This window comes from Prionailurus bengalensis, chromosome X, assembly GCF_016509475.1.
Source record: "Prionailurus bengalensis isolate Pbe53 chromosome X, Fcat_Pben_1.1_paternal_pri, whole genome shotgun sequence".
Classification (NCBI taxonomy): domain Eukaryota; kingdom Metazoa; phylum Chordata; class Mammalia; order Carnivora; family Felidae; genus Prionailurus; species Prionailurus bengalensis.
Genome location: NC_057361.1, coordinates 127,605,572 through 127,632,035, shown reverse-complemented (window position 1 = coordinate 127,632,035; position 26,464 = coordinate 127,605,572). Strand labels below are relative to the sequence as shown.

Sequence of the window (26,464 nt, the reverse complement as noted above, 5' to 3'; positions counted from 1 at the left end):
ACAAAGGCCAGAAATACTGTATGATTCCACTTATGTGAAACTTCCAGAAGAGGGAAACCCATGTGGACAGAAAGTAGACAAGGGGGTACCAGGGACTGGGGGAGGGACTGTGCATGGGCACGGGGTCTCCTCGAGGGATGACAGAAATGTTCTGGAAGTAGGCAGAGGTGATGGTTGCCCAACACTGTGAATGGACTAAATACCCCTGAATTGGACACCTTCAAATGGTCAAAACGGTGAATTTTCCTCCAGAAAATGTTTAAAACAAAACACAACGGAGGTGTTCCGACTCGGACACGTGTTTATTTACTGTAAAAGAAAAAGGCAGTAAATGATGACGGCAGGGGCAGGGGCCAGCCGGCCCTTCACGTCAGGACCGGGACAGTGGGGGGCAGCGCCCGGAGTCCGGAGGCCCCGGGAAGGGGGCAGAGGGGGCCGGAGGCGCGGCGACATTCACCGGATCTGGTGTGAGCACAAGAGCACAGAAGAGGGAGGTGGAGCGGAGCAGGGGCCGGAAGGCCTTGGCCTTCCATCCTCTAATGGCCCGCACAGCCCGACCCCCGCCCAGCCTTCCCGGCCCGGTGCCGCTCACCGTGTACTTGTCCCACTTTTTCTCGGGGTCGTAGGGCTCCCAGCGGCTGGCAGGGAAGATGTGCTTGTTCTTTTCGTACCAGCTCCGCAGCACCACCTTGCCCGCGTGTGACTGAGGCGGGGAGAAGGGCCGTTCAAGGCTACTGGGGGGGAGGGCGGGCACCCCGTCCCTCCGCTCTTCCTCCCCCTCCACACCTCATCCTTCTCCACGGTCGCGTCACTGAGCAGCCGCACGTCATCGTGAACGTCGAAATTAAAGAGCGGCCCTGCAGGGAAGCAGCAGCCATCCCAAGGTCAGGGTCATGCTGCCACCCTGCCACACAGGAGAGAACTCAAAGGCAGGGGGCCGGGCCGGGCACACTTACCACTCTTCCCTCGGGCCTTGGTGACAATGAAGTCATAGAAGCTGTGGTGCTGCGAAGGCAAGAGAGCCGTGGTTGACGAGCCACCCCCACCCCCCCACCCCCCCCGCAGCCCCCCCGCCGGCCCGAGCGAGAGGGCCAGGCTGGAGCAAGGTGCCCTCTCGAGAAGCCCCGAGGCACCCCACAGTCCACGGCCCCGCCCGGCCGCCCCGCCCCCAGCTGCAGGGAAGAGAAGGGCCTCACGTGGGGGATGATCAGGTCCTCCTTGATGTACATGAGCTGCTCCACCCCCGCTGACCTGAGAGAGAAAAGCACGAGGCTGTGGGCGCCCGGGAGCAGCCACCCAAGGAAACCCCGGCACCGGAGCTGGGAGGCAGTGGTCCCGGTGGCAACCCAGAATGCTTCGTGGCAGGCTGCGAGGTCTGGCGGGCCCAGGATGGGCACCCACCACCCTACGCCTCGGGGATAAAGAACCAAAACAGATACCCCCACCTAAGCTGTCCCCGGTGACACGAACGGAAAAGAAACCTGACCCTCTGGCTCAGGAACACAGTGCCCAGAATGCCACCTTCCCACCCAAGGAGCAGCAGCCAGACTTTGGGGCTCCGGCACCTGGGACCCTGCGCTCCAGATGCGCAAGCATACACACGTGCTGTGCGTGCTCCTGAGCTCACGCGCACCTGAGCTCGCTGAAGTCTTTGCGCAGGATTTCAAGGGCCTTCTGCAGGAATTGCTGCATCGTGTTGCCCTTTTTCATCTGGAGGAGCGGCCCGGGGACGAGCATCCACAAGAGCAAGGGGTTGGTAACACAAGACAGAAGCCTGGAGAAGAGCTCTTAAGAAGACAGTGGCCCAGAGGTCCCTGCCGGGGACCTAGGAGCCCCAGGCTACCCCCCACGAGGGACAGGCCCTTTTCCCTGCCCCTCCAGGCTCCCCGGGGTCCTCCCACAGGAAAGGGCCTGTGAAATTCTGAAGTCAGGACTGAAAGCTCCTTCCCACTGAACCTGAGGGAGGCTGGGCCCTGGGGGGGCCCAGGGAGGGGGCTGTGCATGCTCCCCACCACCCACCTTGACCGTCCGCCGGTGCCCGGAGCCATCCCAGTAACTGAAGGTGATTTCGATCTCCTCACCTACAAAGCAGAATTGCCTTTTGGCCTCCAGACGCAGACGTCCCTGCCCCCTGCAAGTTCCTGGGACCTGAGGCCTCTGCCCCGACAACTGTCGGCAGGAGAGGCAGCCCACCCCGAGCACCCCACGCGGCAGGCACTCACTCTTGATCTTCTCCTGCTTGGCCTCCCACTCCTGCCGCAGCTCTTCCCGGAGCCGGTTCTCCTCTTCCTGGGAGAGGAGGGGGATGAAGGAGGGGGGCCCAGGGCTGTTTGGGGGGCGAGCAGGACCCCACTCCCTGAGAAAAAGCCCCTGCCCGAGCCAGGGAGCAGGCCACTCTTACCTCACGGTCTCGGTCGGGCAGGAAGCTCGTGTCCACATCTGGGTTCTTCCCCAATTTCCTCTTCTTTGCAGTGATCTCTGGAGCAAAAGGAAACAGGGCAGTCGGCTGCATGACGGGCCCCACTGCCAGGGCACCCTGGCCCTCTGTCTCTGCAGCCTCAGCTCAAACACCACCTCCTTGGAGGCTCCCCGGAGCGCCGTGGCACCACCGTGGGTTCCCAGTCACAGTGGCCGGCACTGTCTCGTCCACAGCACTATGGAGACCCAAAAAGCACCTTTGCCAATAGGCCTTCGCCTCGCTCTCCACTGCCAGCAGCTGGACAGGAGTTCGGGGACTGTGTTCACATCCCATCAGCTGCGACCTCAGGCGCCTCAGGCATCGGTGCTGGTGTGTGAGGGAGCAAAGGGCCCTCTGTACGGAGGGACGGGGCATCCTCAGAAGGGTGGATGCTTGCGGAGGACCCGCTCCGCACCGGGAGCCGTGCTCATCATGGGCCCACACCTGATGTATCACCTAACCCTCACGACGGCCCCGAAGGGGTGTGGCACTCCTTGTTCCCAGATAAGGACACTGAAGCCCAAAGTCCCACGACGACTAACACTGGGGCCGGAGGGGAAGAGGGAAGGAGAAGCCCCGCTAGGGCTCAGGCCAGGCTCGTCAACATCTTGGACTCTGGGACTCAGTTTCCCTAATTCAGACATGAAGGAACTACAACTTGCTGGTGTCAGCACCCCGAACCCTCTTCCTTACAAGTTACCGAGGACCCCGGAGAGCTCTCGCCTCTGGGGGCCGTAGCTCTGGGTAGTCACCGAATTTGAAATTAAGCCTGAGAAACAGTGAAGACCCGGAAATGGGAAAGCCCACGTTCTGTTAGCTGTTGGAGTGATGACATCATCACATGTCACGTGGCCTCTGCAAAGCTCCACACCACACGCTCAAGAGAGAAGGAGGATAAAAAGGCCGAGCAGGCTTTGCCGCGCTTATGGAAGTGTTTTTGACCTCGCAGACCCCCTGAAAGGGTCTTACAGGCTCCTAGGAGCACGGTTCCGGAGCCCGGCTGCACGTCAGCATCACCCAGAGAAGAATCCCACGCCAGTGCCTCATCGCCGGGCCCCCCAAACAAAACCACTGTGGGGAAGGAAGTGCTCACAAAGCCCCAGTGACACACACTGAACTTCACGGCCTCCCCCCAGATCCGCGCCGTCCACCACAGTGCTCCCTGCCGCGACGATGCACAGTATCGAATGCTACTCAACACTTATATTACGAAGCCGCACTGGGGCGCCCAGGGGGCTCAGTCGGTTGAGTATCCGGCACTTGACTTTGGCTCAGGTCATGATCTCACGGTTCGTGGGTTCAAGCCCCATGTCAGGCTCCGTGCTGGCGGCGCGGAGTCTGCTTGGGATTCTCTCTCTCCCCCGACCTCTTCGCCCCTCCCCTGCTCTCTACCTCTGTCTCTCAAAATAAATAAATAAACAAACAAAATTACTAAACGGGACTGCAGTTATCTTCACTGGTTTCTCTTCAGCATGTTTGACTGCGGCTCGTGAACACAGGGAAACCCAGGAGGCTCGGGCTCTCTCTCCTTACCGCGTCAGCCGGTCCTCTTGAAGCCACCATACGGGGCCGCGACAACGCCGTGAGGTACCATCCCCCGCCTCAGATCCCTCCCGCCGGGAAGCCCTGCCACGTCCTCAACTGTGTCCGTTCCCGCTGGCTCTGCTGCTGGCGACACTCATTCTGGACGCAATACATCCCTCCACGCCTCACCTCTGGTTGCTCGTGGAAGTCCCCTCGCTCTAAAGGCCCGGCTCACCTGTTCCCACCGTGAGACGCTCTCCCCGCCCTGGGCTGGACCCGGGCCCTTCAGAGGGTGCGCGCTCACCCATGTGACTCCAAGGAGAGGAAAGGCGCCCTGCCTCTATCTGTCTGCTTCGGCGCTGGCTCAGAACAGGTACGTGGCACACGGGCCCCCCATGCTGGTTTCATCCTTGCTCCCCAGCCTTCCCGAGTTGTCCCTGCCACCCCCTGGTCCCTCGGCTGAGACCTCTACTGAGGTCCTGAATGTCTGTGGCTGTATCAATTTACACTGAAATGAATCAAACAACGGACACTCGGCGTCAGTTACACAAGCCACGTGCTCAGTGGCCAGCTAGCAGCACAGAGCCGAACGACTCCATCGTCGCAGAAGGTTCTGCTGGGCTGCCCCAAGGCCATCCTCTCCCCTCCTCGGTCCATCCTTCATGGGCACTTACGAAGGGCAGCTTCTGAAGACTTCCTGATCAAGCGTCGGCGTCTTGCACCAAAGAGCCCACAGCCCTGCCTAGCGGCCACACGCCGGGCCCTGACTCACTCTGCCCCTGGAGGCAAGCCCCACGGCCGCTCCCTCTCCCACCCGATGTGTGAGGTTCAGGACCACGACGGAGCAGGCCGTCGAGACGGGGTAACGGATATGCTTCTTCTGCTATGGCCTGGCTTCCCAGAGCCAGCCTTACCTTCCCTCTCCAGCTCCTCCTCATACACAGCCACCTCCTCATCCTCGTCGCCTGCCTCTTCCTCTTCCTCCAGAGTGAAGGACAGGCTGGAGATCTTCCGCTTGGCCTCCTTCTTGCGCTCCTTCTCTCGTAGCTTCTCCAGCTTCCTACCAAGGCACAGCACACCATGCGCGACGTCCCCACCCTGAGGCCCCTTCCCTAGCCCAGAGCTGCCTGCAGACAGGCAGGCCCACTCTCACGGGGCAGGAAGCGCCCGGCCCACCCCCAAGCACTAGCTGTACGTTGGGGCCGGGGCGGGGAGGGGGGGCTGCCGGCTGAGATGTCAGGACCCACAATTGGAGCTCCTTCGACTGCTCTTTCTTGGCCAGCTGCTTCTCCCTCTCCTTCACCAGCGCCTCTTGCTTGGCCTTCATGTCATTCAGGGTCACGAGACCTACGAGGTGAGGAGAGGCGAGGATAAGGGTGGGTGGCCCAGCGCGGGGAAGCAGCAGGGCTCTGGATCCGGGGGTGGGGGTGGGGGGGGGGGTGTGCGCTTCGCTCACCGACGGTGCTAGACTTGAGCTCCGCCTCCACGGCGTCGTAGTGCGCAGAGAACTTCTTGTCGATGTTAGATTTCATTATGTTCTCCTGTGGCAGAGGGAGGACAGCAGTGAGGGCCCCCCCCACCCCACCGGGAAAGCGGGGAGCTGGGCTCTAACCCCAGATCTGCCGCTGGGCTCACGATAATGTGACCCTGGGAAAGACATGTCCCCTTTCCTCGATCAATGGGAGGTTCCACAGGGCCATGAAGGGCCCTTCCAGTGCTGAGGGAGCCAAATGAAGTGGCTTCCTGCGACCTGTGTGCCGATCTGGCCCCTCCATGTCTCCTGCTGGGGACCAGAGTTCCCTCAGTGGCCCTGGGGTCACAGGCCCTACCTGCCTTGGGTGTTTTTCATACCCAGCCTTTAAGCTGAAGGTCTGGAGACCCAAGCCGAGAGGTGACAGGAGAGAGTGAAGAGTGGCCAAGGGGCTCTAGATGTTGCCAACAGCTTCCCATGAGACCTCGCTCCAGGCCAGCCCCACCCCATTCGGTACCACACAGGTCGTTCTCTGGCTGGTGGCCTCCAACGCAGGTGGCCAGCAGAGAAATGCAACTCCACGGGCTGAAGAGCCCGCACCAAGACCGCAGGGCTTGGGCACCAGCGTGAAGCCAGGCCACGCCGGGCCCCGGCGCACAGCTGTCTCCCTGGGCCTGGCATCCACAGTACCCAACGTAGCCTGCCCTCCCCTCTCACCCCGGGTCCCCGCTCTGCAGACGAGTCTCCCCAAAAGGCCCAAGCAGAGGAATCCTTTTTCCTGCCAGCCCGCCGCCACCGACCACTCATTAAAGCCCTTAGTGAACCGCTAGCACCCCGGACGCTGGACTCTGCCTCTGTCACGGTGCAAAGGGCGCTGGAATGAGCCTCAGTGGCCTGTGGATGCGCCACGGCCTGTGGGGCCTGACTTCCCTGGCATCCATGGGATCAGGGCAGAGGCCTCGTTCTCAGGGCCGAGGGGCCAGGGTGAGGACGCTCTGTGTACGCGAGGGGAGCCCTAATGCCACCAACGGAGCCACGACTACAGCTCCCTCCTGTTGGGAGCTTGTCACAAGCTAGCTCGTTTCCGCCTCCTGGGCCCATTTTACAGATGAGCAGACTGTCGCCAGATCGTTTCTACATTTTGCTGGAGGTGCGGGAGCAAGGGGCCGGCCCCGGCTCGCCGCCTGCGCTCTGCATCCGCCGCCCAGGGTCTCGCGGGGCCCCAGAGGGCCGGGGCGGCGGGCGGCGCGCGTGCTCTAAGAGGCCCCGGCCGGGCCCGCACCTCGGCGATCCGTTGCTTCATCTGCTCCATCTGCTCGCGCTGCTTCTCCCGCTTCTTCATCAGGTGCATGGCGCGGCCCGCCTCGCTCGCGGCGCCCTTGTACTGAGCCATGGCGGCGGCGGCGGCGGCGGCGGCGGCGGCGACGACGACGACGACAGCGGCCTGCTGGAGTCTCAGAGGCTGCAGGGACGGCGGCGGCCGTGCAGTCAGCTGACGCCCGCGCGGTGACGTCAGGCACCAGGGGACGCGCAGTCGCCCCGCCCCGCCCCGCCGGCCGCCCCGCCCCTTCCCGCCGGCCTCCGGAGGCTGGACCCCAGTCGCTCGCTTCCTAGATTCCCCGTCATCCCTTTGATGACGTTACCCCCTGGCCCGAGGCTGGGTCCCCCGTCTTGCTTCAGCCAGCTGACCTCAAGCCTGGGCCCCCAGACCCTCCTCTTCCTTAATGCTGAGGCCAGCCCAAGGCCAGACCCACACCGCTGCCCCGCGCCCTTGCTGCCTCCCTGAGGCCACCCCGGTTCCCACAGCTTCGATTTTGACCCCCCACCCCCACCCAAGACTGGGCCCCAGTCTCCTGTTTTAACCCAGGCCATGAAGCTGGGCCTGGGTGTCCTCCTCCTTGACCTGGAGACAGGGACCCTGCCCTCTCCACTTCCTCTACTTCCACCCCCTACCCCATGCCGGACTCCTTTCTCCCTCTCCTCCCCTCCCCCCCCCCCACTGACCCTAAGGGACTGCAGTCCTGGTGCCAGCACCAATTCGCTGGGTGGCCTTGGGTAAGCCGGTGTGACCAATTTCCTCCGGACGGGCCCTTTTGGTTTAGCAGCTAATTCCCTGATGAAGAAAGTCCCCTTTCACTCCCATCCGGAGCAAAACTAAGCCAGAGTCTGAACTGCTACAACAAAACAGCCCCAGGAGCAGAGGCCCCACCAGCACCCGTTTTTTGGAAATAAAGCGAAAGACCTGGGTTCGGGTTTCAACACAGTTTTATTGAGAGGTTTTCTGTGAAATACACTAGAGGTCGGGGAAGGGGACACATTCACTTTGCAGGATAAGGGTTTCCCACCACTAAGGGAAAGGTTGTGGGCTGGGGCAGGGCGCACTGGGGTTTGGATCCATTTTCCCACCTCCTTCTGCTTTGCTCACATCTCTTTTCTCTCTCGGCAAATGCCAGAGAACACAAACACAAAACTAGCAACAAAAAATAGCAAGATCAACCTCCAACCGGGCTGCACGCAAGCCCTCCCCCCTCCCAGGCCACACCAGAAGGCTGCGGGCAGAGGCACTCTGCTCCCTTCCCAAATCAGGGGGGCCGAAGTTAATAAATTAGAATAAATTAACGAGGGCGGGGCGGGCGGGGGGGGGGCGGAATGCAACTTTGTGCTGGGAGGGCCCCTTCTCTCCAACACGCAAGAGAGCTGGTGGGGGGAGGCAGGGGGCATCTCCAAAGGCCACTACAAGTAGGGGTAAGAGCAGTGGGGACAGAAGTCAGCTTTTCCTCCACGTTCTTCCCAAACAGAGCAGAAGAATTAGGAGTGGAGGGGGGAAGAGACACACACAAGGGAAAGAACCCTCTTTTCCCAGAATAAGGAAGGGCCAAGAAAGAGGATGCTATCCAACCCCCCGTCTCCCAAACCATCACTAAGGTTAAGGATTTGGTCAGTGAATCAATGAGGTGGGTGACAGGAATGTAGAATGTGGTGGGGGAAGCAGAGAATGCTGGAAACAGGGGTGCCCAGCCACGCCCATCTCCCCAGCCCTGGAGGAAAACCGACTCAGGTCAGGGGAGAGGGCACCAAGGGCTAGGCTGTGGGGGAGGGGCATCAATCACTGGTCAGCTTCTCCAAAAACGTCATTCTGTTTGCGCTTCATGTTCTCAAAGTCAAAAGCGGAGCCTGCCATGCGCTTGTAGATGTCTTTGATGTCATTGCAGGTTGTCTCGAAGTGTGTAGTGGCATCATAGGAACAGGAACAGAACACCTGAAAACACCCAGAGCCAGGGTGAGCTGGGCAGGGGCCCTGGGTAGGCAGCTAGGAGCTGGGGCCAAGACAGCCTGCTTACCTGGCTCTCGGAACCATCGTCAATGGGCTCATATAAGTCACTGATGGCCACAAACCTGAGGGGTACACAGAGGGGAGGGAGGAGACCTCGCGACAAGCCTTACTCCCCGTGGCCTCTGCACCCCTCCCCCAGCTCCTCGGCTCCCTTCCTCCCCCCCCCCCCAGCCTCGGCCCCAGCCCCCCAGCCCCTCACTTCTGGTCAATGGGCTCCAGCAGCTCCAGGGCAGGCTCAACCTCCTTTTCCGGCTCTGCAGTCTCCACCGTGGTGCTGGCAATAGCGATGTACTTGCCCTGCGCGGCCACGTTGTGTGCGTAGGAGATCATGCACACGTAGATGTCTGCCCGCAAGAAGGGGCTCCGTTAACACGGGCACAGAGGGCCCCTGGAAGCTGGGCTCGATTCGGGCCTGCCTGCCCACTCCTCCCCAGTCCGGCACAGCAGGCAGCATCCAGACTGCCACCCTCACAGAGCACAGCCCAAGCCACCCAATCCCTAGGGCCCCAAGTCACAGGGCCTGCTATGCGGGTCCCCATCCTTCCATGGAGGGATCAGGCAGAGAGCTCCAAGAATTACGGGGAGAGGCAGAGCCACCCCAAAGAGAACACACTAGAGGAAGTCACGTGGGGCTTAGCCTACCTGACTTCCTGTTAACTTGGTTCTGGGGGATGATGATTTGGCAGGAGTTGGCATCATTGGTGTTCTTGATGGGGTGGCTAAGGATACAGATGATGCGGATAACCTGGCCGGCTTTCCGCACCCGGTCTGGAATGTAGCTGGGGTCACAGATCAGCTGCTTGCAGCGGGCCACCTGTGAAAACACCGGAAGGCCTATCCAAACACTCCCCTAGGTGGTTGTGGGGTTGAGTCCACAGCGAGGGCTGGCACTGTGCTCCTCTGAGCGGTACAGCTTCATCTTGTACCTCGGGGAGGTTGGCCCCCGAATGCAGCGCTGGGAAACACCTTTTACCCAGACCCTGTGATGGGGAACACTCCCTGGACCCCTGACACGGCAAGCGGGTCTGAGAGCTACCTCTCACCAACAGAAGTGGCTATGTGGACTCCTTCCGGAGCCCTGGTCCGCAGCCCAAGGGGACCCACGGAGAGACCCAGCAGAGGCCGAGTCACCGGGGAGAGAGCCTCTAAGGAGAAGGCCAAGCCCCACCCAGACCGCCATCCTTGCACCACGGAGAAGGCTTACCTCTCCCTCAGACTTCACACCCACCACCTTGCCATTCTCCATGATGATGTCATCCACGGGTTTGTTCAGCATATATGTCCCCCCATAGATGGCACTCAACCTGTGGTGGGGAGAGTGATGGTGGGAGTCTCCTTCCCAGGAGAAAACAGGGACTGGTGCCCCTGTGCTGTCCACTCCCCGCCTCCAAACCAGTCCTGGGGTACAAAGAAGGCTGCCCTAGGCAGGCAGAGTTCAGTAGACCTGGTGGTTCTTCCCACCTCTGTCACTGCCACAGACTCAGGACTGAATTCGGAGTACTCCTTCCTCTCCGGTTTCCACCCAAACCACTCTGCAAAGGACTACCGTGAGAGAAGCCTAAGGGCATGGCTCCTCAAGGGAATGGTCTGGGGAGCAGAACAAAGGGCTCTGGGGAAGCCCTCCGACTTGAGGTTCCAAGGCCCCAGGCCCAGCCGTGGTGCCGCCTGAACGTGGCTGGGAGCCAGGCAGGCCCTGTTGGTGAAGCCCTGGTCCTTCAACCCTGTACCTCCACGCCCTGCTGTGGCACACCGCCCCCCGCCCCAGCACCCGAGCACGTGCAGTATAAAGCACACTAGACCACGACGGGAAGGCACGAATGCCACAAAGATCCTCAAGGCCATTTCCGTTCTTGGTCCTACTTAGTACTGCCAACAGAAAAAACCCACCTCACCTTGCAAAGCCCTGGGGCAGCTCACCGAGGCCGTAGAGCGGATATAAATAAGGACTCTTTCCGTACCGAGCCAGGGACTCACTGTACAACTTGATGCGGTTGATGGTCTCGAGACAGGGCTGGTCCAGGTAACTGGGAGGATGGGGTCAAGAGAAGAAGCTCCAACAGCAGCACCCCAGCTCACCCCCACCCAAGCACCAGGCCAGCCTCCCCACCACCGTCTACGGCCTGGGGAAGGCTCCGGGTCAAATAAATGCGCAAAAAGAACAAAAAAGCTGACAGGTGAACATGTGGCTGACTACGAGAAACGTGCAGGGCGGATGGAGGGAGCAGCGTGCAGGAGTGGGGAGGGCAGGGTGCAGCCAGACGAGGGGGTCTGCCACGCCAGCTTCCTCTCACTCATCAGTGCGGTAGAGCGCCAGGGCATGGCCAGTGAAGTCGATGACGTCCTGGCCCAGGTCAAACTTCCGGTAGACGTCGCGCATGCTGGTGCTCTGGGGGTCGACACCCTCGAAGGTCTTGGGGTCGTTCTCATCAAAGTTTGCTACAAACACCAGGAATTTGCGGAAACGCCGTTTCTCAAACATGCCCATCAGATCTGTGGAGGCAGATGCGAGAAGCCTGTACCCCACAGAACGTGAAGCCCTCCTTCCCAGCAGGCGGGCTAAGAAAGCAGGTGCCCTAGCTCCCAGCCAAGCTTTGCTGACGACCACCGTGTAAGCTTACATGAGCCCCTTTGCCCTTCTTGGTCTCAGTTTCCCCATCTGTACAAAGAGAGGATTGGGCTGGACAGACTCTACAGATCCTCCCAGCTCCAACACTTGGGGATGTTTCACGGGACACGTGGAGCCCCGGTCAAGAGGCTGAAGTCTTTCCAGAAGGAGCAACCATCCACACATCCGTTCTGCGTGTGGACTTCCCTCCTGGCCTCCGCTGTGAGGCTCAGGGCAGTTGAAGGCGGCCAGACCAAGGGGCTTCTGGCAGTGCGTGGGGAATGTGACCTTGGGCGCCCTGCTCTGCCCCTCACCATAATTCTCTGGCCCAGGGAACCTGTACTCACTGGAAGCCAAGGCTTCGGTCTCAGTGGATGGCACTTTATAGATCTTTCCCCCCTTGTAGACAAAGCTGCCTTCCACCACCTTGAAGTCCAGGTAGCGCGTCACCTCTGTATACAGCAGCATCTTTACCAGCTGCCCTGTGGGGCGGTGGGGAAGAAACAACATTGGCACAGCTTCCCCCCTCCCGAAGCTCCCTAGCTGGTACGGCCACCCCTCCTCCAGAGCCTGCCCCTCTTCAGCCGTCCTCATCACCTCCCACGACACCTCTTTTCATCCCTCTCACCATTGGCCATGAGGAACTTGGGGATCAGGTCGACATTCCAGTCTCGGCCCCTGCCCATGGCCTCGGGGGGCCCCTCCAGCAACTGAAAACGCTTATACAGCTGCAAACAGGAGAAAGAGAGGCGCCTCAAGGACCACCCCGTCTGGTCCCTGCCCCCCTTTCCCAGAGAATCTATGGAGCTGCTCAGGCAGCTTCTGTGAAAGGGCAACGGGGGATGGGCCTGGGCCCAGGAGCCTCACCTCCTCCAGGGGCGTGATGGAGGAGCTCTCTCCCCCATAGTAGGGGTTCCTGTCCATGTGCAGCACTTTCTTCCCGTTCACGGACATGATGCCGGACAGGATACATTCCTGGAGAAGGGGGCAACACTTGCTGCATTTCCCTCTGCCCACATTCCCAACAGCCGCCCTGATTTGTTCCCCACCCTAAACCTGACGGGAGAGCAAACCTACAGAGACCCTGCTCCAGCGGAAGCTCCTTCCACCCCTGGCTGGCTGGCTCCCCTAAAAGCCGGGGTGACAGCTTCATCTGACCACAGTCCCTTTTACAACTTTGCTGAGCAGAGTTGAACAAGGAAACAGAAATAAGGATGGTGTCCAGAGAAAGAGTGCCCAGCAGACACAGGGATGGCCTTGGCCATGACAAGAAAGCCATCTATCTACGTAGGACCACGCTAAAAGGCAGAAAGCCCACAATGAGCCTCAGAGGAGATCCAGCTGAACAACGAAGGGCACCAGAAAGGGAAGTGAAGAGAGGCTCGACACCGGCCTGCAATCTCAGGCCCCACCCTGGGCTGCTCTTTCCTCAAAGGACAGGAGCGGCTGACCCTGTGTGTACGTGTGCCCAGCCACAGGAGGGGCTTCTACACCCTGACTGAGAAAGAGGAGCCTCTCCAGGGGAGCAGTCCAACAGGGTCTGGGGGAAGAGGGAAGATAAACACCCTCACTCGTTTCTGTCACCAGGCCAAGGACAAAGGCTGCAAATACTCCTCAGCCTGGAATCTCCATGGGAAACCGTGGTAGGGTAGCGGGAATGTGCTCCCTGGCCCCAATGCTGTTCCTTCTGGAACATTCCCTGGGCCCCCGGGCCGCATTGAGAAGCCAGGAACGCAGGATGAGGGCCCGCCCCGGTGAGGCCCCCTTACCCAGGGACCTTGTACTTCACCCGCACCAGAATTAGCACAAGATGTGGGAGGGATGCTGTGTGGGCGAGGGGTGCGGATGATGGCTGGGGGCCTGGTGGGCGGGGTCGGGGGCACGGCGGGGAGGGGGGACTCCGGCCGAGTGGGGGATGCATCTTCTGGCCCAGGAGGCCTGGATACAGAGGAAGGGGGGGATCGGAGGTCGAGCCCGGGATTCGAGGGGGCGGCTAGGTAGAGGGCCGCTTCTTGCAGACCGGGCGACGGGGGGTGGAGAAAGACGATGTCGCGGACGGTGGTGGGGTGGGCACGGGCGGTCTTTTTGGGGACCCGAGCGCCTCGGACAGCAATGACGGGAAGATGGGGTCGGCGGTCGGGGGCGGCAGCGCCGCAGGAAGGACGAGACGATACGGGACCCCGGGCGCCTGAGACCGCACTTACGGTGAGGCCGGTCCCCAGCACGATCACGTCGTATTCCTCGTCCATGGTCAGGCCTCGCTGCCAGCGCCCGTCGCTCCTCCTCCTCCTTCAGCACAGTCCTCGCCGCCACCGCCGCCGCCGCCGCCACCGCCGCCGCACTGGACCAAAGATGGCGGCAGTCGACGCCGCTTGACCCCTCCGCCGCGTCAAAGAGTCCCAGCCCCTCCCCGCGTCCCGCCGCGCCAGCTGGGGCCACCGCCTCCCTGGCTCGCCTCCCAGGAGGGCGGCCGGGGTCCGGGAGGCAGCACGAGCGCGGTTCCGCGGGCGGCGTCGCTCGCCGAGAGCCCTGAGGGGAAAGGAGAGGGGCGGGGAGGGCGGGGCGGCCGGCGGCCGGTGCTGCGGCCCGCGAGGGATTCGTGCGCGGGAGCCGCGCGCGACCCGGCCGCCCGCCCCGCCCCCCAGGAGGCTGGGTGCGGCGGGCGCGCGCCGCTGCGGCAGCCGGGGGCGGCCCCCTCGGGACGCGAAGGCAGCTATTGTCACGACGGTCTCTCCCCCCCCCTCCCCGCCCCCACAGGCACGGACCGCCCCGCCCTCCCCGCCCGCGAGCCTCAGCCCCTCCGTACCCTCGCCGGTTAAGGGCTTGCTGAAGACCCTCCGGCCTTCCCTTTGGCCTGACTCCGTTACAGCTACATCCGGGCGCCTCCTCCTGCAGCCCTCAGCCAAGCGCATCCCCTCGTGCCCGGTGCAGAAATGAGTGACAAGAGGCCTAAGCATGGCAACCTGTCTTTATTTTATTAGGAAGGAAACCACCCAGAACCCCAGGCTCCTGCCAGGCACTCCTGGCGGGTACATGCCAGAAAACCAATGATTACACCCAACCCAGCTGCTGTGGAGGTCTCTTCCTTCTCAGGCCACAGAAATAAACCCCAGTGTACTGCTTATTATTAGCACAACATCACCAAAAGACAATGACACCAGCCAAGCAGGACAATTAAATAGTACTTCCACACCGCCCCAAACTCAGGGAACCTTCAGCTTCTAGCTGCTGCAGGGAGCCCCGTAAAGTCTGGGGAGGGAGCATTTGATACACAAAAGCACTATAAACAGCAAAGGGTGAAGGTGGAGAGATGAGAATAAATAAGGGGGAAGAGGGGGTCCCAGAACTCATGTCCTCTCCCCCTACAATGACTGGACCTGGGAGATCTGTCTCCTATCTACGAAGAACTATGTACACCTTGCTGGTAGATGGAGGGTGGAGAGCCCCTCAGCGTGTTGAACGGGTAACAAGACAGGCCGAGGGGAACTGGGGGGTTCATGCTATGGTAGGAAGAGGGGAAGCCCTTTGGTCCAGCGTGCCTCGAGGTGGGAAAGCAACAACCTGGACACCATCGTGCCTGCAACCCCCCACGGGCACGGGGTCACACAATCTGGGTCAAAGAGATGGTGGGGCCCTTGTGGTCGTCAAAGCGGTCCATGGTCTTGAGGCTGAGGATCATGTGTAAGCCATAGGTAAAGATGAACAGCATGAACAGGGAAGTGAGCAGCCCCATCCAGATGCCCGGGGAGAAGAAGCCGGCGCAGTCACTGGCGTAGGAGAACTGCTCGCCTGTCACGTTGAAGGCTTGGATCTGGGAGGGGACAGAAAGGACCATGTGGCCCCACGTGAGGACCGGGGGTCCCAAGTTCGTGGGTTGGTCCAGATCCCACAGAATGGCAGCACTGTGGGCACAGGACCCTCACCTACACGGCCAAGCCCAGGCCCAGAGATGCCGGGAGCCATCAGGCCTCCGCTGCCCACCCGCCTCCCCCAGGTACGCTGCTCCCCACAGTCCGGGCCCCGCGCTCCCTACCTGGAAGTGCTGAAGGGTCATCTGCCAGAGAGAGGGCCGCACGCGGGGCACGAGGAGGTCGCCGTTCTTGCCCAGACAGCTGACGTACTCGCAATGAAAGGAGTAGATGCTAGGCCCTGTGACCTGGGAGGCGTTGAAGTAGGTGACAGAGCCGTTGCTGTGGATTTCAAGGCGCTCCATGGTAAACCAGTGGCGGGCAGACACCGGGTAGAAGCGGTTGGCCAGAATAAACCTGAGGGAGAGGCCGTCCGGGGATTCGTCAGGCAGCCGGGAAGGCCGGAGCCATGCCAGCCTGCCCACACGTCAACTGCCCCTCGGACTCACCTGAATGTCACGGTGGTACCAAAGAGTTGTTCGTAGGTCAGCGAAAGCCTGCGGGGCCAGAGTAAGAGGGGAGTTGTCAGGCTCTGGGGGGCCTTTAACATCCAGCAGTAGAGCAAGTTCCTCAAGTCCACTCTACCTATGCTGCCCCGGGTACTCACAGCACCTGAAGAGGCAGTGTCCCAACCTGACAAATGGGGAAACTAAGGCCCTGTCACATCTAGGTCAGAAACCAGCACCCAGGTCCCCCACCTGCAGCTAAAAGCACCTTCCTCTGGTTTCCCTGAGCCTACTGCCCCTCCTTTCAGGTCCCCTCGGGGTTGCTGAGATGCCCGGATTGGGCTTTGGGGATAAAGGTGGTCTCTCCAGCCACGCAGCGAGGGTACAGAAGCCCTAGAACTAACTCAGGCCTGGTATACACCCTCGGGCAGTCACCTTGAGGCTGTTTAAGGCGAAGGGGGTGTGGGGAAGTGTCAGGTTCCCTGGTGATTGGGAAGTGTTAACAACCAAGGTTCTGGGCAAGGACTAGAAGGCATGGAGAGGCAAAACTCTGAGCAAGCCCCACTCCAAGAGCCCTCCACCTGCCCCACCCCACAATCTCACCTGCTTCCCACAGGGAACCTCCCCCCCAACATACACATGCACCCACCTGCAGTGACAGGAACTCTGCCCTTACCTGGCAACGGAGTCATTCCAGAAGGAGCCAGTGAGGTTAAGATCCTGAACCCCAAAGGTGAGGGAGGTCAGGTCCTCCCAGTGGTTCCCGTATGCCACCGAGAAGTTTTGGGCCCAAAACAGGATCCGGGGGGCGGTGTCATTGTAACTCACAGGGGGATGGACCACAGCTGACGCTGTCTGTTTTTGCAGCAGCTGGCGACCTAGCCCCCCAGTCACCATGGCTACATCACGGGCCACCTGTACAAACAACCCACAAGCCTTGTCTCAGTGGAGCTGAGAGCATGGCCCAGAATCAAGTGGCCTTCCTCATTGTCCCCGCTGGGCACCCTCTCTAGTATCTGCAGTTGCACTGGTCATACTCGGAGGCCCTTCCTCCAGGAAGCTCTTCCCGGGCGGACCCCTAAGCCCCTGTGATCTTCCTAGTCCCTCCAGATTAGGAACACTTGGACATACTGTCCAAATATGCCAGCCTGTGAGGCCCACTGGGCCAGATGGAAGGCTGCAGCCTGGAAAGAGAAAGCGTCACTTTCTGGTTCATCCCTGTCCCCCCACATAGGCCCAGGGAAGAAACCGGCCCCCCCAGGGCATTCCCCTCGGAGCCACACACCTAGGCCCACTCAGCACTTGCCTCTGCCCCCGGCTTCCAGGGCCCCTGCAGAAGCACACACTACGTACCCGGGAAGGGCGGACCGCCGTGAGGGCCGCGGTGTACGGGACGTCTTCGGATTTGAGTGTGCTCAGCACCTGCCCGATGACCTCATCTGAGGAGCGAGGGGGAGAGCAGAGAACCAGGTCGCAGATAGCTACTTACGGTAACGCCCCAACACCTGCCAGAAGCCGGCTGCCAGTCCCACAGCAGAAGACAATGGAGACGGGGCTGTGCCCTTCCATGTGCCATGTGAGCAGCCTCTCTTGACGACATCCAGTGGGATTACCGTGTTGGGGTGGGGACCACCAGATGTCTGCACTGTGAAGCTTCCCACCCCTGGCAACTGACACACCCTGTGTGGTGGGACACCGAGATCCTCACAGAGCTGGCTCCTATCACCCTTCACTCACGTTTTCAGGGTCCCTCACGGGTCCCTAAGAGCAGCTGCTTCTTATCCCACGCACCCCCAGCCTCCCCCGGGGACACCTACGGCCTCAGCAGTTGGCTCTCTAATGCCAAGCCCTAACTAAATTAAATGAGAAAAGGGGCGCCTGGGTGGATCAGGCGGTTAAGTGTCCGACTTCGGCTCAGGTCATGATCTCGTGGTCTGTGAATTCGAGCCCCACGTCGGGCTCTGTGCTGACAGCTCAGAGCCTGGAGCCTGCTTCGGAATCTGTGTGTGTGTCTCTCTCTCTGTCCTCCCCTGCTCACGCTCTGTCTGTCTGTCTCTCAAGACTAAATAAACAGTAAAATAATAAATAAATAAATAAATAAATAAGAAAAGACAGAGATATAGAAAACTCCAGGTTCACTTAGACATTTTCAATGACCTTTTGGGGGGAACGATCATCCTTCATAGCAAAAGGGAAGTCCTCAGAACTGTTTTTTGAAACACTTCCGGTCTGTTAAACCCAAAACTCTAGGATTCACGCTTCTGGAGTGGAGACGGACTCCACGGGCCCCCCCACACAGAAGGCCCCTAGATGTCCCAACACCTCGAGCTGGCTGAAGAGGGGTGAGGACTGGGGGCCGCATTTCTCTGCTCAGCCGCCAATCATTCTGAGAAATGGGGGGGGGCACCCTGGGAATGAAGAGGGCCTGGGGAACTTGGAGCCAGCTCTCTGCAGCCATGGGCTGAATGAGGCTGGCAAACGCATGCCCTCCCTGAGCCCACTCACCATTGCCCGTGAGGACCTCCCTCGGCGCCATCAGACCTGAGCTGTGGAAGAGAAGCAGAGCGTTTGAGCCCCTGCAATGCCAACAGCTCCCCACCGCCTGGGGACACCTGCCCCCTACTCCGCCAGTGTGTCCTCCACCCCATGCCACCATCCTCCCCTACTAGTCCCATTCACCCCGCACACTCCAGCCGGGGGCTCTGGAAGCCATGGTCACTCCTCCCCCCGCACCTTTGCTCACTGCGTGGCCCTGCCCTTGCCCCTCTCCTCCAGCTTCACAGACCCGGGCGAGGCCCCGCCGGCTGCTCCGTGAATGTGTCCTGGCCAAGGGAGCTAGCTGCCACCAGCAGGGCCCAGATCTGCCTCGTCTCTAGAGGGCCTCACTCAGGGGCAGGCGCTAACTCCTGAGTCACAACCGACCAGAGGCCCTTCCCGCCTCTTCTGGACATATGAGGCACCTTCTGATAGGGCTTCAAGGTACTGAACAGGAGGACTGATGTTTTGGCCAAGAGCTTCGCTGCTCTCTGGGCCCCGGGGCTAGGACACACCTGGCTGTGTACGGCAGGCGGATGAGCAGCAAGGCTGGGAGGCTGGCATTGAGTCTCAGCTCCCGCAGGGTGGCCAAGTCCACATGCAGGGGGCTGGCCCCAAGCTTCTCCTGCAGGTAAGTGGTCAGAGTGCTGACCGCATACCAATCGACGGCAGGAAGCACCAGAGAGGAAGGAGCCAGATCCAGGGCATTCTGGGGGCCGGGGGGAGGCAAAAGGACAAGTCAGCAAGGGACCAGTGGGCCCGTGCCAGCCCCCAAACCTCCGCGGCAGCCCTCTTTAGCAAGGCACACCCACACCGGCATCTTATCCGGGGTCAGAAAGAAAACACCCCACATTCCCGGCCCCCGACACCTCAGGCTTTTCTACCCCCAAGCTTGCATGTCTGGTTCCTAAGGGGACGGTTTTTCCTGTGCTGTGGGGGAGAGTGCTGGACAGCCCCTGTGGCCCCTGGCTGGGAGGGGACGCTTACCTCCAGGTTCGAAAAGGCGCTATCCTGCTTGTTTCCAAACACGCCACCATATGCTGTGAAGTCCTCAATGCTCAGCTAGGAGAGAAGCAGAGAGGATGCCTCCGAAGGTGGGGCCAGGGAAGGGGCACACAGCTTCCGTGTGCGTTTGTGGGGCCAGCCAAATCTCATTTAGAGCCAGCTATGGTCTGGTCAAAAGACTGAACAAAGGCACGCTTGGGGATAGGGAGTGGGGGAAAGGAAGGTTCTTTTTTTTTTCGTTTGGCACCCTCCTGGCAGGATGAGAAAACATAGGTGGTGGTCACGGGGTTGGGAGGAAATCTGTGGGCAGCTGACTTGTGGTAACCTCAGGATTAAGAGTCAGCCACCTACCTTCGGATGAGGAACTGGGTACGGAATGGGGAAGCTGGGAGAGGGGTAGGGGGCAGCGAGGAGCATTTACTGCAGCGCCCCCCATCCCCAGGGCGGAAGTCAGAGAAAACGAGAAGCTGCATTCAGTCGCAACGGCTATAACGCCGCCTATGTCCGGTCTGGACCGGGACCCTTCTCAGACAAGGGCAAGGACCTCCTTCCCTGCCTCGTTTTGGTGGGAGGAGAGAGGTGAAGACGATGGAATGCGCTTAAGAAGGCCGAAGTCTTCTGAGTCTTCTGAGCTCTCCGGACACAGTAACCCTGACCCCTCCCTATTCCTCTCCAACCTACAGATGTCCTTCAACTCCTGCCCCTCCACCCCAACTCCCAGCTTCCTCTGGCTTTTCCCAGTTAGGCCCAGAGGCAATCTTAATCAGTTTCTCTAACCTCGTTCTGTTTAGTACACACACTTGCCCAGCCTCCTCTCTCTTCTGGGCTGGGATCCTGACCCTGTTTGGCCGCCTGGGCTCTCATTCTGAAAGCCCAGTAACCACCACTGTGTCCTCCCGATAGTCTTCGCTCAAAATTGCCCCCAAATTGCCCCAAAGCTTCCCGCCACCTTTAGAACTACAGCAAGCCTTTCCCCCTCATGTCCTGGCTACCTGGCTGACCATGTCCTACCCCCTTCTCTCCCTCACGACACTCCACTTGAGCCACACCAGCTCTTTCTGGGCTCACGGAGAGCACTCCTGGCCCAGGGCCTTTGCACCTGTTGTTCCCTCTGCCAGGAAGCCCTCCCACCCATACCCACATGGCTCTGTCCCTCCCTCCATTTAGGTATCTGCTCGGATATTGTCAGGGAGCCCTTGCCTGATCACCCTTAAACAGCATCACCAGTCATTCTTTCCCCTTGGCCTGCTTCCTTCTCTGAAAACTACAGCACTGACATTATATCATACACCAATTCAGCATTAACCTGTTGCCCTCACAAGAACGTCAGCTTCTGCCAGGTAGAGGCTTGGGTTATTCTGCTCACTGCTCTGTCCCCAACACTTAATACCTGGTACATACTAGGCAGTCCACGTTTGGCAAATGAATGAACGTGTGAATGCCATAAGGGGACTGCAGGGAGCTGTTTTACATAGATTATCAGAGTTGCTCCTCACAGCCCTCTGACAGAGGTGGTGTCTTCATTTTACAGATAAGGAAACGGGCATTCTCTGATTCTCTCGCACGTCCAGAGTCTGGCAAGTAGTAGAACTAGAACTGAGTTGCAGTCTAACTACATTATTTACCACCTCCTGACAGGACTACGGGCCAGCATGGCCATCACTGTCTTCCCACAGGGCAACAGGGGGAGACCACAAGGGGAATGAGCCACACAGGCCGCCACCAAGGAAGGAATAAGCAGAGGCTTGGTAACCTCCCAAATACCAAGTCTCCACTGCCCTAGAATCTTCTTATGGTCCATCTGCCTGCTTTGGAGGCAGAGAAACCTGCATGGGAGGGAAAACTGTGTGCTAGAGCACAAGCCATGGTGGGAGGGGTCCTCTGGCAGACTCAGACAGGAACCAACTGTGGTGCGCATAAGCTACGGACCACCAGCCAATTGTCACACCTCTACCAACCTCAGTTTCCCTGGCAGTAAAACCAAGAAAATGACATCAGCTTAGCACAGTGCCTACGAAGCAGTCAATAAGTGATCATTTTCGATCATCTCAATTATGATCATTAAAATTAGGATCACAACTCTGTCACCCATCAGCTGTGTCATTTGCCATTGCCATCCTTGGACAGAAGTCTTGTCATCTGTAAACAGGGTCAATAATCCCCACCACACAGAGTAGCTCAGGTAAGTACTTGGTACTCAGAAGACATCTGCCCTCTGACCCCCTGCTTCACCCAATCGAGGCAGTGCCATTTCAGGGCCCCCGTCCTTCCCACTGAACCTTCTCCTGCAGGTCTTCTTCCCAAGAGAGGAGTCCCACGTCCCTACAGTTGGCACAAGGTCACTGAAGCCTCCCTTGGGGAATGGGCCTCGGTGTCCGGGGGCGGGGGGGGGGGGGGGGCTGACTTCTTCCTGACAACTGAGGGAGAGAGAGGTGGGGCGGGCGCACCTTGTCCTGGAGGAACAGCAGCACATTCCGGGGGCCCAGCTCCAGGGCGGGGTCTAAGTAGGTGGAGAGCTGCATGTCGCTGGTGATGTGGCCCTCGTGGGTGTTGGCCGCAGGACCCCACAAGTCCCTGGCAGGGGACAGAAGAGGTGCTGTCAAGGGGGGGGTGGGGGCGCATGACTTAGGATCTGAAGCTCACGGGCTCCCATCTTGATGCGTGGGGCCCCGAGCTCTGATCTGGCTGGACAGTCCCCCTCTGCCCCACTCGGCCACCGCTCGTGAGGACAGCCCCGGAGCCGGGCGAGGGCACCTCAGCCGCCGCGGCGCGCAGCACAGCCTGCGCCGGCCCGGCCCGCCACGCTCACCGGTCACTCGACCACAGCACCAGCGGCACCTGCTGCTCCGCCTCTGCCACCGCCACCAGCACCAGCAGTAGCCACCGCATCTGCCAGAGCGCTGGGGCCTGCCGCGTCCCCGCCTGAAGCCGAGCCGCTGCAGTCGCCGCCATCACAGCCTCGGCCTCCGCTGCCTCGGCCGCCACCGCCGCTGCAGATCAGGTGACCGTCACCCCCCCTGAGCTCCGCCCCCCGCCGCCATTGGCTCGCGAGTAGGCCCGCTCCCCAGGACCGCAGACGATTGGACAAAGATCATGCCACTCACGGCCACTCCTGTTCACTGATTGGCTGGGCGTGTCTCCGGGTGCGCACGCTCCAAGTGGGAAAGGAGGCAGGGCCGAGCTCGGCCGGCTCCTGGTTCCCATCGCGAGTTAGGGCGGGGCTGGGACGGCTACGCTTGGTAGGTCTTCACAGGCAGGGCTTCGCGTCTCTCGGTTTTAATATTCCTTCCGCTTAAAATTGCAAGAGTGCTTTCTTTTCCTGCAGATGGATTCTGCTTGAGACAGATGAGGAGAGAAGAGGGCCCCGGATAACGTCCAGAGGAACCCCAGCACTTAAAATGGGCAGGGAGTAGGGGGGTCCAGAAGAGATCGGAGGAGTATCCAGGAGGAGGGGAAAACCCAGGGAGAAGCGTGGTTTCAAGGACACCAAGCTGAACAATGTCAGAGTTAACTGCTGCCAGGAAGCAGGTAAGATGAGGATAGAAAACTGTTTCTTGGACTTAGCAACAACTGGAAACTTTGGCAAGAGCGATGTCAATGGGAGGAAGGAGACACGGTCGTTGTCTTTTCTCGAAGTTTCCTTTAAAGAGAGGAAAGAGACAGAGTGACAGCTAGAGTCAGAAGATGGGAGACACCGCCTAAAACGAATTGGAAGACTTTTATCTTTTTCTGTGCCATGTTCGGTTTCTCAGACTGGTGACTATTAGAAACAAGCGGACAAAAAAACCTGGTAGCTGTAATCAGTGAAGTCCCGTTAGGGATATGTACACCGATTTATTTAGGAGGAAATGAAATGATGGCTGCAACTTAGTTTGAAATGCACCAAAAATAAAATGTAGGGAAGTGTGGCTACAGAGATAGGTTTGTGATAAAGCCAACAGTGGTAAAACGTTAATGGCACAACCTAGGGGTGGATCTACAGGTGGGCATTGTAAGCTTTTTTTGACCTTGCTGTATGTACTGGATGTAATGGTGACCCCTTGAAATTCATGTTCATCCGATGAACTTGTAACGTGACCTTATTTGGAAATAGGATCTTTGCAAATGTGATCAAGATAAGGTCATGGTGGATTCATGTGGGCTCTAAATCCAATGACTGGTATCTTTATAAGAAGAGGAAAATTTGGACACAGAGACAGACACACAGGGAAGAAGGCCGCGTGACAATGGAGACAGATTAGAGTGTTTACAGCCATAAGCCAAGGAACCCCTGGACTGGCCACAAGCTGGAAAAGGAAGGAAGGTTTCCTCCCTAGGGCTTTCAGAGGGAGCATGGACCTGCCTGTACCTTGATTTTGGACTTGGAACCTCCAGGACTGGGAGAGAAGTTTCTGTCGTCTTAAGTCTGCCAATTTATGGTGATCTGTTACGGCAGCCCTAGGAAACTAATACACTATATGTGTGACATTTTTCATAACAAAAATTGAGAAGAAAGTTTGATAATGCCTATTGTCATCAAGGATGTTAGAAGATAGAGTCTCACCTACACAGTGGTAAGAGTGTCAGTTGGTAGAACCAATTTGGTGGATAATTTGGCAGCATCTAACAAGCTGAAAAATGTATATGACCTTCAACCAAGCAATTTTCCTCATACGGGTCCATTCAACAGAAATACTCACCTGAGCCGGGAGACGCACATGCAAAAAGGTCTGCTGAGGCACCATTTGTGGTTGCAATAAGCCGGGCGCTCATGATTGGACAGCGAGACACTATGTCCAGACACCGCTGCCCTTCAAACACCCAGGCCAGCTCACTGATTACCTCTGCTTGTCAGAGAAACTGCTTAAGAGATTGTAGTCATGGTTGTCACGAGCGTGGCTCCGACTAGGACAGTGGCAGTTGAGCCTAGAGAGAGGAGGTGGACTTGATAGGACATGGTTGAGGAAGACGGTGTCCGAAGGTGACTCTTGGGTCTCTCAGTTGAGGACTGAGAGACGGAGTCAACCAGGGACAGTTAAATTTGGGGTGTTGTGGGGCCCCCAAGTGGCCATGTTCAGGCCAGCTGAGGGGAGACGTTTGCACTGGAGCTTTACTTTATCCCCAGAAGCCCCAGTGCCATGATTTGATTTTAATTTTTTTAAGGTTTATTTATTTTTGAGAGAGAGCTTGAGTGGGGGAGGAGCAGAGAGAGGCGGAGGCACAGAATCCGAAGCAGGCTCCAGGCTCTGAGCTGTCAGCACAGAGCCCGACACGGGGCTCGAACTCACAAACCATGAGATCATGACCTGAGCCAAAGTCGGACGCTCAACCAACTGAGCCACCCAGCGCCCCCATCTTATTTTTTGTTAAGCGGCTGATCTGGCTGTGGTAAGCAGAGCAGACTAGAGGGGATGAGAGCACTAGCAGAGACCAAGAGGAGGCTGTCACGTCTCTGGGACGGAGAGGATGGGAGCTTGGCAAGAGTAATGGAGGGGCAGAGAGAGAAGGCTAGACAGACCAGAGGCTGCTGCCTCAGCGTTGGTCCAGGACTGATGTTTTGACCAGGTGTCATGATGCCAGCATGGGGGCAGGGGTCCTGGGAGCATTGGAACTGAGAAGTTGGAGCCAGAGCCAGAGCTGGGGCAGCCAGGGAGACGAGGGACCAGCACACAGCACGACCCTGGGACTCAGCTGCATTCCCTCGTTTGGTCACTCACGGAAGTCCTGGAGAGCCTGCCTGGGCTGGCACCCAGTGGTGAAAGAAACGAGGTCGAGGTCCCTAAATGGCATCGCAGTGTGGTGAAGTCCTCCAGGCTCAGGACAGACCCAGCAAGGGCCATATTTTGGGAGGAAAGTTCTAGAATGGTGCCACAGGAGCAGAAGGTATCAAGGGAAAGGGATGGATGCCTTGGGGACCAGGAGAATGGTGACACAGAGTGATAAGAGGAACCACTGGCCATAAGCAAACCGAAGAATACAAAAAGAGCTGTTTAAATAAATTTTGAAGGCAATGACTTTCTTGCAAATGCGACGTTGCCAGCCAGCAGTCTCTTGGTGAAATGCTTTCATCCTTAGGGGGGAAGGTTGCTTGTGGCTGCTTTTATTCCTCTGAGTTGTCAGGGGTCCTTGGAGTGGTGACCCTCGAGGCTTCCTAAAGCACTTGCTATGGGGCAGGCACTGAGTCAGATTTGGACCCCACCGCCCCTCCCCCAAGTTCCCAATCCAGTCTGGTCTAGAGAAGATGCAGGACAGCAGGACATGACACAGGCTGATGGATGTTCAAAATGGGGAGGGATGAGGCTGGGAGGGAGGCACAGAGAGGGGCACCTGCTTGAGGCTGCTCTGACCAGGAGGTGACATCTAAGCTGAGTCACTCACACTAAATGTTGACAGCACCAATGAGCATCTTCTCTCTGTGGGCTTCCTCCACCTTTACGGTAAAAACTTCAATAATTCGGGGCGCCTGGGTGGTTCAGTCGTTAGGCGTCCAACTTCGGCTCAGGTCAGGATCTTGCGGTTCGTGAGTTCGAGCCCTGCGTCGGGCTCTGTGCTGACAGCTTGGAGCCTGGAGCCTGCTTCGGATTCTGTGTCTCCGTCTCTCTGCCCTTCCCCTGCTCATATTCTCTCTCTCTCTCTCTCTCTCTCTCTCTCTCTCTCTCTCAAAAGTAAATAAATGTTAAAAAAATTAAAAAAAAATTTTTTAACTTCAATAATTCATTAGAACCCTTCTGGGCCCTCATCATCCCTATGTCTTCTTAAATTGTTTTATTTTTTTAAATGTTTATTTATTTAGTTTGATAGAGAGAAGAGGGGGAGAGCATGAGCAGGGAAGGGGCAGAGGTAGAGGGAGACAGAAACTCCCAAGCAGGCTCCGTGCTGTCAGCACAGAGCCCAATGCGGGGCTCGAACTCCTGAGCTGTGAGATCATGACCTGAGCTGAAATCAAGCTTAAGTGACTGGGCCACCCAGGCGCCCCTTCTTAAATTGTTTAATAGAATATTGGACATGAAGCAAGACATGTGTAATATCTATATGCTACACAGGTTACATGTGTTACATGTATATGTGTCACCTGTTATATGTTACCTGTATATGAAGCATACAATAAAAGGAATCCTCATAAACCCTGCCCCAGACTTCACAGGCCACTGCCAACTCCTTGGCAGGAATCTGGGTCCCCACATCCCATTTTCCTGCCT

General features: G+C 58.6%; 3 protein-coding genes and 1 long non-coding RNA gene across 5 annotated transcripts; 1 reads left to right on the top strand and 3 right to left on the bottom strand.

Moving 5' to 3' along the window:
• Window positions 1-283: 283 nt before the first annotated feature.
• FAM50A (family with sequence similarity 50 member A) lies at window positions 284-6,973 on the bottom strand. 2 transcript variants are annotated; one of them, XM_043569806.1, is made up of 13 exons: window positions 6,736-6,973; window positions 5,439-5,523; window positions 5,230-5,329; window positions 4,897-5,042; window positions 2,402-2,478; window positions 2,223-2,289; window positions 2,020-2,081; window positions 1,634-1,710; window positions 1,197-1,251; window positions 957-1,005; window positions 787-857; window positions 593-703; window positions 284-462 (listed from the first exon to the last, which is right to left on the bottom strand). In XM_043569806.1, the coding sequence occupies exons 1-13, from the start codon at window positions 6,844-6,846 to the stop codon at window positions 454-456; spliced, it is 1,020 nt and encodes a 339-aa protein (XP_043425741.1). In that variant the 5' UTR covers window positions 6,847-6,973; the 3' UTR covers window positions 284-453. The 2 variants fall into 2 exon arrangements, with proteins under 2 accessions (XP_043425741.1, XP_043425740.1); XM_043569805.1 differs by having other exon boundaries at window positions 593-857; window positions 6,736-6,961.
• Window positions 6,974-7,700: 727 nt separating this feature from the next.
• On the bottom strand, window positions 7,701-13,958 carry GDI1 (GDP dissociation inhibitor 1). The gene is made up of 11 exons (XM_043571623.1): window positions 13,597-13,958; window positions 12,260-12,367; window positions 12,021-12,120; window positions 11,740-11,874; window positions 11,079-11,277; window positions 10,680-10,811; window positions 9,992-10,091; window positions 9,430-9,601; window positions 8,987-9,131; window positions 8,795-8,849; window positions 7,701-8,712 (listed from the first exon to the last, which is right to left on the bottom strand). The coding sequence occupies exons 1-11, from the start codon at window positions 13,639-13,641 to the stop codon at window positions 8,560-8,562; spliced, it is 1,344 nt and encodes a 447-aa protein (XP_043427558.1). The 5' UTR covers window positions 13,642-13,958; the 3' UTR covers window positions 7,701-8,559.
• A 384-nt stretch (window positions 13,959-14,342) lies between these two features.
• On the bottom strand, window positions 14,343-22,306 carry ATP6AP1 (ATPase H+ transporting accessory protein 1). The gene is made up of 10 exons (XM_043571455.1): window positions 22,096-22,306; window positions 21,734-21,860; window positions 19,269-19,343; window positions 18,797-18,990; window positions 18,252-18,292; window positions 17,100-17,185; window positions 16,423-16,661; window positions 15,750-15,797; window positions 15,426-15,657; window positions 14,343-15,203 (listed from the first exon to the last, which is right to left on the bottom strand). The coding sequence occupies exons 1-10, from the start codon at window positions 22,236-22,238 to the stop codon at window positions 14,994-14,996; spliced, it is 1,395 nt and encodes a 464-aa protein (XP_043427390.1). The 5' UTR covers window positions 22,239-22,306; the 3' UTR covers window positions 14,343-14,993.
• A 115-nt stretch (window positions 22,307-22,421) lies between these two features.
• On the top strand, window positions 22,422-25,311 carry LOC122477969. Its single transcript, XR_006295800.1, has 2 exons — window positions 22,422-22,525; window positions 22,612-25,311. It is a non-coding gene; the product is annotated as an uncharacterized LOC122477969 (long non-coding RNA).
• The last annotated feature ends 1,153 nt before the right edge of the window (window positions 25,312-26,464 follow it).

Coding starts and splice junctions, on each gene's coding strand:
- FAM50A (XM_043569805.1), bottom strand. CDS start 6,846: ATGGCTCAGTACAAGGGCGCCGCGAGCGAGGCGGGCCGCGCCATGCAC. Junction 5,043..5,229: donor CAGTCGAAGGAGCTCCAATT/GTGGGTCCTGAC, acceptor GTGCCTTGGTAG/GAAGCTGGAGAAGCTACGAG. Junction 2,082..2,222: donor CAAGCAGGAGAAGATCAAGA/GTGAGTGCCTGC, acceptor TCTGCTTTGTAG/GTGAGGAGATCGAAATCACC.
- GDI1 (XM_043571623.1), bottom strand. CDS start 13,641: ATGGACGAGGAATACGACGTGATCGTGCTGGGGACCGGCCTCACC. Junction 12,121..12,259: donor CCATCACGCCCCTGGAGGAG/GTGAGGCTCCTG, acceptor TCCTGTTTGCAG/CTGTATAAGCGTTTTCAGTT. Junction 8,850..8,986: donor CTGGAGCCCATTGACCAGAA/GTGAGGGGCTGG, acceptor TGTACCCCTCAG/GTTTGTGGCCATCAGTGACT.
- ATP6AP1 (XM_043571455.1), bottom strand. CDS start 22,238: ATGGCGGCGACTGCAGCGGCTCGGCTTCAGGCGGGGACGCGGCAGGCC. Junction 18,293..18,796: donor CGCCTGCCGTACACAGCCAG/GTGTGTCCTAGC, acceptor TCTCTTCCACAG/CTCAGGTCTGATGGCGCCGA. Junction 15,658..15,749: donor GGTACCACCGTGACATTCAG/GTGAGTCCGAGG, acceptor CCTCTCCCTCAG/GTTTATTCTGGCCAACCGCT.